This window comes from Hoplias malabaricus, chromosome 1 (genome assembly GCF_029633855.1).
Source record: "Hoplias malabaricus isolate fHopMal1 chromosome 1, fHopMal1.hap1, whole genome shotgun sequence".
Taxonomy (NCBI): Eukaryota; Metazoa; Chordata; class Actinopteri; order Characiformes; family Erythrinidae; genus Hoplias; species Hoplias malabaricus.
The window spans coordinates 38,583,908-38,595,625 of record NC_089800.1 but is presented as its reverse complement, the minus strand read 5'-3'; the positions used below and the strand labels follow the sequence as shown (position 1 = coordinate 38,595,625).

The 11,718-nt window shown below is 40.4% G+C and overlaps 1 protein-coding gene across 1 annotated transcript; it reads right to left on the bottom strand.

Annotated features, from left to right (window-relative positions):
- dusp14 (dual specificity phosphatase 14) lies at positions 1-9,329 on the bottom strand. The gene is made up of 2 exons (XM_066678054.1): positions 9,010-9,329; positions 1-1,816 (listed from the first exon to the last, which is right to left on the bottom strand). Exon 2 carries the CDS (start codon positions 1,698-1,700, stop codon positions 1,053-1,055), a length of 648 nt encoding a protein of 215 aa, XP_066534151.1. The 5' UTR covers positions 1,701-1,816; positions 9,010-9,329; the 3' UTR covers positions 1-1,052.
- Between the last annotated feature and the right edge of the window lie 2,389 nt (positions 9,330-11,718).

Here is an 11,718-nt window from a genome sequence, read left to right as displayed (position 1 = left end):
CATCACAAGAGTTACATTTTTTCATTATTCTTTAACATGAGTTCTACATAGCACTGACGTTTTGACACGACAGAATTTTTTTTTCTTTTTTTAAGTATATTGTGCCACAGCTGGTGGAAGGTGTGAAATAGTCTGTATTTAAGGAAATCCTTATAAGAAAAATTAACCACTCAAATATTTATAATCTGAAAAAAAAATGGTAAAAAGTCCAAACAGCTGAAAAAAAGATTCTCATCACACTTATTTTTTTGGTCGAATTATGAAAGAAATATACCAAAACAAGTACTACAACACAGGCTCTGACTGTCTTTTAGCAGCACCATTGTTTGGAGTCCTGAAACTTTCTCTTACTCTCTCTAATTTACATTCTTTCAATGCACAGGACAGACTTTGTTTATTTTAAAGAGGCTTTTCAGTACTCAGCTCTGTCCTGCTGGCTTTCCTCATGTTTGAAAATGAACTTTTGTCTCTTGTGCCTCTCATCAGTACATTTCTCTTCATCGTATCTTGCAATAACTGAAGGTGCTGTACAGTAATATATTCGAAAATGCTACCAGAAAAGGAGAGCAGACTGCTGCAGCTCACATTGCAAAACTGGCAATCATCGTATTAATGTGGGTGGAATCTAAACTAATGACTGAAAGCCTGAGTCTCAGCTGCCTTGCTGTTTTAAAAGTGCCACACAGGCCATGTTTTCAGCCTCCTCTGATTTCGTTCATCTCACTAATCGACAAAAGCTCAGGTTTGTCACTTCTGACCTCACCAGGAAATTTGTGCTTGGTCTGATCTTACTCCCTTTCATCAGCAGTTAAGAACTCACCAACATCAGTGTCAGCGAATCCTCTCGAATGTTTTACTCTCAACACTTTGGAGGTGGGGGGATGGTGGGGGCGGGTTTCACTTAATCTTACTCAAGTCATAAGCTTGAAGGAAGAGGAACCTTTAGCCTATAGATGACCTGTGACCATAAGAGAGTCAAGAGTTGGGCACAGTTCAGTGATCAAATCTTGGTCATTTCACTCCTAAAAAAAAACTAAGCCTCGACAATTCCTCTAAAGCCCCCAGTAAGGTGCTAGGTTCCTGCGGTCTCGCTCGTAGACGTCGGGGATGACTCCATAAGGCGTCTGAACCATCTTCACCGAAGTCTTGCCGAAGAGTTTCCTCTCGTACTCGATAAGCTGCCGCCAGAAGCCACCATTGGGTCGGATGACAGGGCGGCGGGCTTTGACCCAGGCATGGGCCTCAGCCAAGGACACTCGGTGGTACTTCATGAGGTAGGCCAGGCACAGCGAGGCCGAGCGACTGACCCCTGCGGCACAGTGCACTAGGACAGCCCCCCGCTTGCGGCCCACACTGTGGATCTTGTCTGCAACGCTGTCGAAGTACAGTGAGATGGGAGAATGCGGCATATCTGCAAGTGGCACCTTGACGTACTCCACGTGTGGCCAGTTGAAGTTGGGCAGCTCGATGGTGGCATTGACCACGCAAGTGATGCCTTTAGACAGCAACAAGCTGCGGTTGGACGCCACATTTCCACGGCTGAGGAAGAGCGTGGGCGTGATCTGGGCAATGCCGCCCAGCAGGCTCCCAGTCTCGGGCAACAGTCTGGGTACAGTGGCAGGTACCAGTGAGCTGCGGTGGTGGCTATGCTGATGATGGCCCTGGTGATGGTGGAAGAAGCCCTGGCTGCGGGAGCCCATTGAGGAAGAGCGGAGGCACGAGAATGAGAATGAAAAAGCTTGAGGAGGAGCCAGGATTGTCCTTTAGATCGCTTCTGTCATCCTGAGGGCTGTATGGTGTGGATTAGCAGACGGATCTGTAACAAAAATAGAAAATATTTTTACAGGTAAAACTTAGTAACCAAATTGTCAATTCACAAAGTGACAGTATATTAGAGCCCACAGAGATGTTTTATTACACCAGACCACTCAAAATCTCACTATAATTAAAAATGATTATTGGCAGAGTTATGGATAGTGGTGGGCTGAGATGAGGTACACTGTCAGGTTGCTCATTGAGTGATGTCTGTCAGGGTCTGGAAGTGTCAATGGCAGCTCAAAACCGTGAAAAACCTTGTTAATAAAATAAAGACCTGTGTCCTGTCCATACAGATCCGGATATTTTTTAAATGAAGGTTTATGTCTGCGTTTTGGCCTCCCATCCACATGAAAACTCATCCAAGTTCACCGAAAACTGAGGTTTTCAAAATCGTTCTCCAAGGTGGAGATTTTTGAAAATGCTGTTGTCCCTGTTCTTGTGTGGACATGGAAAAAGTGGCAGGAAACACTGATGTCACAGACCTTGCCTGTCTCTGGCTGAAAATTAAATACGTCATAAATCTACAGGGTATACATTCAAATATCACTAGAAAAGATGCTGTATTTGAAACATATCAAGCACTATTATTATGTACATTTGATGTACTTAAACATAATGTAGTTAATACAAATTATTAAATTAGATTAAAATGTCCAGGGAAACTGACTATATGGTATGCACAACTCTCTCTCACACTAGCATCTCCATTGATTTAAAGAAAGTGATGTCTTTGTTGACACCAAACAAGTTAGTATAATGGAAGGTACTGTGGTGCAACAGCCAGCATCAGTGGCACACAGCTCCAGGGATCTGTGTTTTGGGTTCAAACCCCAGCTCCATTGTCCATGAGGAGCTTGGTGTGTTTTCCTCATGTCTGCAAGTCCAAAAACACATGTTGGCAAGTGGGTTGGCTATTCAAAACTGTCCATAGGTGCGAATGTGTGAGTGTGTGACGCCCTGCGATACCAGGTAGACACCAGGCACCAAGCTGTGACCAAAAGTTCACAGATGAGAAATGAATGAGTGAAAGCAGTACAATGTCAAAACTATTAACAGATGTGGTTTAATAATTGGCTTTTTGTCCAAAACCTCCAGTTCCTCATTAAATGGTGTGAACTGCTTCTCCATTTAAGGTGGCCCCACACCTCCTAACACCACCATGCCACCAAGCGGTAGCTCGTTCGCCCGTAGGCCACATTATGGCTGCATGTGTGTGTGGATCGTTTGAAATGGGAAGGTCTCTAAGTTAAGTCCAAAAACCTGCGAGAGGAAATGAACAAAAATACTTACATTTTTTATTTAAGACTGATTTACAAATATATGCAATGTATAACTGTATTTGTACAAATTGCAGACAGATTTGAATGTATTTATTTGTGAATAGTGGAACATCTCAACACTTTGAATCTGTGATGTGTTTAATTGGTGGATTAACATTTACACATTTGTCAAGTATTTTGGGACTAGTCCCTACCCATAACCAAGGGGCTAATTTATAGCCCTCTAAATGTCATTTGGCATGGAGTATGTTGATGTAACAACAACAACATCAACAACATCAACAACATGGAATGCAGAACCTGTCAGAATTCACCATATGGTCAGTTTTCTAGATAAACTGTGCTTTCATTATCCTGACAAATCCACCAATTGTGAAGCATATTCAGTTTACCATCGAATGGTGATGTTCGTGCGAACATGCCTTTGGGAAATTCATGCCACATTTGTGTAGTTCCTTGGCCAGAAACAACCCGAACGAATAACAACATCTGCCCGCCAAAATGATGACAGGATACGGCTCCATATGTCAGAAACCTCCCACGCTCTGGACGCCAGTGGCTCTGCTTAGCACCCAGCTGACCTCACTGCCTCTAAGGCTGCCCAGTATCACTCACCCATCACTGCCAACAGCCTCCCAGGAGCCCAGCCTCTGCTGGAGCCTGTACCGTCCTGCTGTTGATTCAGGGAAAGCTGAGAGTCTGCCAGGCGCAAGAAACAGCTGCATACAGATCAGATGCCTTTATTTTCCTGCTGTTATGTTTCTTTGTTATTGAAGCAGTCTCTGGACACACAGTACATTTCACCTCATGCCTCTTCACAGATGCCTCGGGGCTATGGGGGGCTCTAACCTTGATTAACATGCCACACATATCAAAGTGGACGCATGAAATATGAATTGAATCTGATGGCGGGGGAAACAGCACCTGCGCTCTCCACAGGGCTGGACCCTGGAGCAACATGTGGATGTCTCAACTGTCAACTTCACTTTCTTACGTTTGTCCACATCTGTCCTATGTGACTAACTTCATACCCATGTACTCGTTTAACAATGTCATGCTAAATATGTGGCAATCACTCAGTACGTCAATTACATTGTGTACGTCTCAGTGAGTTTTAGCGTCTCACAGGCTTTGCCCCTCAGTGCTAAAGCAGCCCATTTTCAATATGCCAGTGTAGGTTTGAGAGATTATTCATATCCAATCACAATTTGGTAGAATGCATTTTTTAATCCCCCTGCAAGAATCAACAATGTTGAATGACACAGCAATGGTAACAGAGCCGGTGCATTGCCTGTAGAGGTGTTACTTCCAAACAGAAGCAACCAAGAATTTTAGTGTTACAATTACAATCATGACTTGCTGATTGTTGGGTAAACTATGCGGAGTTTTCAAGCTTCAAGGCAGAATATTTTGGCTAAAAGAACATTTTTTGGCCTAATTTTATGGAAACGTATCAGTATCAAAATGAAAATAAGATGTAACGTAAAATGGCAATGAAATCCTGTTTGTTGTCATGCATGAAAGTTTGCGCTCAAAATGAACATTCAAATTCAATAATTCCATTTACATTTGCAATCTGGACAACTTCTATTGATATTTATTTACAAATAGATTTGGATGCTTTTTGAATGAACACGTTTCAGGTGATCATTCAACAAGTGCCACGACTGCTGCGCTCCGAAATGTGTCAAAATGCTTTTGAATACGCAAACCAAATGCATTTTTTTAAATTTCCATGGACCTGTCTATCATCCCATCAGGGTGGGCCCGATAGCACACACAAAAGACAATGCTTTAACTTAAAACATGCTTCCATAACATTTACATGAAATAATGGTGATTTAAATTTGAATGAAAAGAGTGGTCCAAAAAATTAAATCAAGATATTTCCCTAATACATTCAGCTGTAATCTAGGGATTTTATCTACAATAGTCTGTCTTTGCTGTTGTGCTGTCATTCTTTACAACATGCTCAGTTTGGTTCACCTACAGTGTATGTGAAAGTGTTTGGTGGTTTAAAAAAAAAAACTACAAACAAGGTATTAAACTGTTACTAGGGTGACATCCGAACGGGCACATCTTCAGTACATTTAGTTACAAGACATAACTATAGTATATTTTGTGTAGATCATATATATATCTTTTGCATTAGTTTGTTATATCATCCAGACATTTTGTTTTAATTTTCTGTTAAAAAAATCATAAAAGCTACCTCTGTAAGAGTTCATGTTGTGGATCTTTATTTCCCATTGTGTCCTAATCCAATAATTATTTTAAAGACCACTGATGTACACACTGATGTAACAATGGGTACATGAGTGTACCATGGATTTGTTGTAACTTTTTCCATGGCATCACAAATTAAAAAACTGGCAGAGGGTTGTGCACGTCAAATATGATTAGCCTGTGGCACCAGAAACGCCAGTAAAGTAACCTCCCTCTTTATCTTCATCCACTGTTGTTTTGACTCAGTGACCAGGCAGAGTGCCACATGTACAAACACTAATAAAACGAGGACAGTGGAAATGTGACCTGCTTTACTCTCATTAAAAACTCAGCAGGTGTACTTCATTTTTAAAACTGTGCCAATTACATTTTCAACCTTAAAAATTTCAGAAAGACTAGGTCAAATGTACATCCTTTGAGGGGGACTTGATGCATTATAAATGTATCATCAAAAGCTACAACACTGTCTTTAAGTTCCAAGTGTGCATCTTTCATGAAACTCTACAATGACTGTGGACAGTCTGGGATATGTGTGAATTCAAACAACTGCAAAAATAACTCTAAAAGGACTCTGAGATTGTACCCTGCACTCTGATAGGCAGATTTCATGTTGCTGTTACTAGTTAAATGCAGTTTAACAGTGCCACCTGCTCTTTACATTATAGACACATTTTAGAATCAATGGACCAAGAGAAATGGTCCGGAAAAACACAGCTAAAACAAAGGTGCCAAATGGAACCGAAATTACTAACTGTGGTTAATTTTCTGTTTAATGTGCTTCCCGGGGACTTTTTATTTTTGTTTTTTCCCCTAACACTGAAATATCATAATAGACCAATAGACCAAGATTTAGCACGTTTTATAAAATTCAGAACGTTTCCTTGCCATTTGCTAGCTCTCCAGTTTTGCGTGCTGAAAACTGGTTTAATGTGGGTGTCGAAGCCCCAATGTCAGTAAACAAATAAAAAAAAACAAAGTGGCTCTGTCAGGCATGCTAGGCAACCTCTCTCTCTGCTCATGACATAGAAATGGCAAACAGCCCTCAAAATATTGAAAATCATGAAAAGAGATGAGGAGATACTATATGCATGAATTAAACACAGACTGAAAGTGTTATAAAACTAAATAACTCGAATTACAAATGAGTTTCTGTGGTAATTCAAACAGTGAATAAAAACTTACAAACAAGTTCAAGTTCAGCCATGTACAAACAACAGTCATATTTTTCCTCAAATATATCAGCATAAACAAACTAGAGAGAACAGTAGTTTCCCACAATGTTAGACATTCCCTTTAAGGGTGGTTTTGACTGGAAATTAAATAAACAAATGAGTAGACTCTACCTTGCTTCTTATTTGCTGCAGTAACAGTTTGTACCCATCTGTAAACGCTTAAAATTAAATGTAGGAACACTGCTGTGGGGATCTGACACATTCAGTCACAGGAACATTAGCGATGTCAGGTGCAGATGTTAGTTACACTGTTACTTCTGGATCATATACTTCAGTCCAGCTCCACCTCAAGATCTTGAATGGTGCCCCATCACTACAGGCAACCCAGTTCCAGTGCTCCACAGCCCATACTGACGGGATGTTTTTTACCCTCCGATGTCTGGCATTGAGCATGGTGACATTTAACTCATGTGCATCTGCTTCAGAGCATCCCATTCTACTGGGCTTTTCTATGGAGATTACACAAACCACTATGACTATTAGGAGGAGTGTCTGCAAACATTTGGAAATATAGTGTATCACACTATATCTATCCAAGGATGCTCCAGGTTACAATCAACTGATATCTCCCTCAAATTAAAGTTTTACTGGTCTTCCCCTGGGGAAATATAGCAAATGAAATGAGAGGCAAATAAAATCTCCCCTGAGGTTCACGTAGTGCACACAGTCCTATCTGCTGTGCAAGTATGAATATATGTGCCAGTATATAAGCACTGGCCTAGTATGTCAGGCTTATGTGGACTCCCATCAATCAAGTTGTGTTACAGGGAGTTATCGACACTAACGCATATCACAGATTCTGTGGTGCCGGGTGGTTTGCATGGGTGTGTGCGTGTGTGCATTTGGATTCTGCGGGAGTCTGATTCCACCTGTGCAAGCACTAATGGCAATGAGAGATGCCTGTGGAGCAACATGAGCCCTAAAATGGCAGCCTTTATTTCACACCAAACATGGAAAACAGAAAGCAGAAACTAGATTAAGCTTTTGCTGCAGTGTACAGGTCTTAGTTTTCTAATTCAAATTGTCTGATTCAACAAGTGGCTGCCTCTACAATATTAAGACACACATTAGCTGATATCACTTTATCGCTTGTAATAAGAGACGTCCGTCTCACAGGATGTTACCTGGTATCTTCCAGTGACCCAGCATACTCTGACACAGATTGACAATATCAAGTGAATCAGGACTTAATTAGCTGAGCAGTCCATCCCGATTTGGACAGTTTTTTGCAGAAAAAGTTATTCTTCTCACATCTAATATACACTGGCACAGATTTAGAAATCACCTTTTAAAATCATATAATATACTTTTGGGGCGACAGGGGTGTCATCAGAAATGTTATAAGCCTACAGATTAGATAAGAAAATGTGTTGTAAATTACATTTTGAAACCGTGATTAATAGTTTTGGCATGATTAATACCAAAAGTGTCACTGTCTTAAGAGAAAGTCAGTAACAAAATGGAAAACTGCTAACCCCAAACTGGCCCAAATACTTTTACTGTAAAATGATTGTTGAAATATGCTGTAATAGGTAATAATCGTTACATTTTCTTAACCGTCATCACATGCATTATTTCTGCTACACTATTTCCAATATGCAAATCAGTCTAAGAATATAACTGACACATTGGATACCACTGAACGTTATTTCTGTTTTAATGCTGACATATCCAACATCAGATTAATATCATTACTCAGTTTTGTATTTTAACAGCTTCAAGTACCTCCTTACATTTGTTCATCATAACAGATCATATTTTGAGGATCTATCGATAAATTATAACGAGCTGAATGGCCTATATTTTATATAAGCCATTTCCAGTCAGTGTCACTCGAAGCTTTACCACTTGTTCAAGGCTGGATGGAACAGGTTGCTGCCGGAGTAAAAGAGTGGTGATTGTGACGCGTGGAAAGCATTTGGAAAATTCAACACCTCACATACACTGTCGTCTGTGAATCATTACTAAGTCTATCACACACTCCCCAAGTTCTTATTCGAACGTTCAATTCCACCTTAAGCTGAATGTGAGTGCTGCACCATTTAAGGTGGAAAGAAATACAAGGGAAAATTTAGACTTTACAGCTTACAAACCAAACGTATCATAAATTGATTTTATCCGCACAATATGGCGAATAAACTTGAAAAAAGTGAGTCTATGTTGGTAGGAACATTTGAGTTTTTCAGACAACTGGGATCTTGTAGAAGAACAGAGTGGCAAAATACTAGTTTCTGACAGCGTTTCATCGTTACAAATATCCCATTACGGCCATACGACGTTATTACAATCTGCAAACGCAACTAATGAAAAACATGCTTCGTGGGGTTCGCGAGCGTCTTTCTCTCTCGCAATATTCGCACGAACACCGTCGCCAGGAACTACGCACGACTCCTCCACAGCCTCCCAAAGACCTTATAAACCCGCTTCCAGAACCTTCACAGAGTAAAACTCACCTGCTCCACTTCTTCCTCTTCTCCTTCAGCTCACTGCCTCCGAAAGGAGCGACAGAAAGGGGAATATATCCGGTTAAAACGACGGAAACCTCAAACAGTGGTGTTTGAACGCGTGATGCGACGAGGCTAAGGAAGTCCAGTCCGTCTCCATGACGAGGGACAACCACACACTCGTCCGTTTGGTTGAGAACCGCTCGGCTTTACCAGCAAGACAAGCGCCTCCCTTCACAATAACGGGCTGTGTGTGGGAGCAGATACACTCTCCTCACACCACACACACTTCTCTTCACACCACAGACACACTTCTGTTTTACGTTTGTTAAAAAAAACTACAGAAAATGTATATTGCAGACGAACAGACGAGAAGCCGTTGATCTACTTGTTGCTCCCCTCAGACTTCACAGAAAACATCTGCTAGCATTTAATCTTGAAGAACAGAACATGATGTAAATACCCAATATATTTGAATATTTTTATAACCATTAAAATATACAAAGAAATAAAATTGTATATTTATCTACCCTATTAGGCTACACCACTTGCTAGTCCAGCTCTGTCAAAGCTGGGTTTCAGAAGGATAATATACATAAAATGGGACTCTAAGAAACATGCAAGACCCACCAAACTTTTTTTTATTTATTTTTATTTTTATAAATGCTAGAAGAGCTGCTCTACTGCTTCAGGTCTGAACAACAATGGCCCATACTAATGTCTGGAAAGATGAGAAAAAAAATTAGTAAAACGAAATACTGGAAAACCCTAAAACATATATTTAGATTTTGAGGCTTTTGGGCAATTTTCTGTGATGTATTGCCTAGTAGAGAGTACATTACCTTCAGGGAAATTGCAGTAAATACATGTAGGTATACCAATAAACTATTCTTGTCACTGTCCACTATGTTAGACACACCTAACCCAATGGTCCACCTTACAGATGTAAAGTCAAAGGCAGTAGCTCATCTATTGCTGCAAAATGTTGTTCTTCCTCTAGCCCTTCATTAGTGGACACAGGCTGCATTTGGCTGGATATTTTTGGTTGTTGGTCTATTCCCAGTCCAGCAGTGACACTGAGGGCTTTTAAAACTCCAGCAACACTGCTGTGTCTGATCCACTCATACTTACATACCATGTCATACACAACACACACTAACACACCAGCAACACGACAGGGTCACTGCAGCCCTGAGTGATCCACCACTCTAATCATACCTGATCTGTGGTGGTCCTGTGGGTGTCCTGACCATTGAAGGACAGGGTGAAAGGCACAAACAAAGTAAGCAAAAGCTTGACCCCAGTCTCATTGTAGAACTACAAAAGTGCACTCGACAGTGGAGCTTTACATACAAGATGGGCTTAACATCCATCCACCTCCTGTAACTTCTTTAACCTGCTCAGGGCTTCAATGTGTCTGGAGCCTACCTGGAATCATTAGAACACAGGGAACACATACTTGACACAGTGCCACTCCTTTACAGTGCATTACACACTCACACAGCCACTCTGTGGACAATTTTTCACACTCAGTCACTCACACATTCACACCTCTGGACACTCACACCTTGATTCACACAGTCTACCAACATGTGTTTTCGGATTGTGGGAGGAACTATAGAGCACCTAGAGGAAACCCACAGAGACACAGGTAAAACACACCAAGCTGCTCACAGACAGTGTCTCAAGGTGAAGAATGAACCCAGGACCTTGAGACGAAACCATTGTGATGTTGTGGGCTTACCAAACACTGGTGATTTAGTTCATGTTTATGGTTGTGCATGGAGAAGAACTACAGGACTGACAAACACTGATATACTGTAAAATTACATAAGTGTTAAACCATTTTTATGGGTTTCTGAGCGTATATGGGATGATAGTACAAGAGAAATAATTTAACAGTGATTAAAATATTACAATAAAATCATTTTTAAAAACAGTAATTGTAGTAAATATTTATATTCATTGAAAGTCTGTTTCATGGATTCAATGGGGTGTTACAACAGCAAACGTTAAATAACACACACAAATACATACTACAACTGTATGAAAGAGGGACAACTGCTGAAATATCCATATTATTACCCATGAAATGTTTGGGGATCTGCTGAGCAGACAGTTGGTGGAATACAGTACACTCAGAGACCAAAAAGCACTGTACAGCTAAAGATTTATTTGCCAAATGTACCAATATTATAACTGTACCCTCAAAATTAATTGTCCACTTAAAGGTTATACAACACTAAGCATTGTATTTTCAACATTATATTAAAGTGCATTTGTTAACCTTTCCTAATATAGCTGTTTATATATAGAAAAATATAATAAAACACCTGTCAAAACCAAGATGCACTTATGTTCTCTAACTAAAGGTACAGAAGACAGACAATTAAAGGAACACTATGTGATATGTTTACCTTAAAATTATAGCTCTAAAATTATTGTGATGTTTCACTGACCTGTAGTAGGGAGAACAGAGATCCTGGCACTCTGGCTTAGCACTGCAATGTACTAATGAGGGTTTGAGGTAATGAGGTTTAAGTTCATTCAGAAGATCTGTATCTGACTGGATCTTGTTTGTTGTTAAAGTTTAACTTGTCTGTAAGTTTTATTCACTGTTTGAATTACCACAGATGCTCATTTGTAACTCTAGCTGCTTAGTTTTGCAACACTCTGGGTATGCATTTAATTTCATGCAGTTAGAGGTCTCCCAAATTT

Coding starts and splice junctions, on each gene's coding strand:
- dusp14 (XM_066678054.1), bottom strand. CDS start 1,700: ATGGGCTCCCGCAGCCAGGGCTTCTTCCACCATCACCAGGGCCATCAT.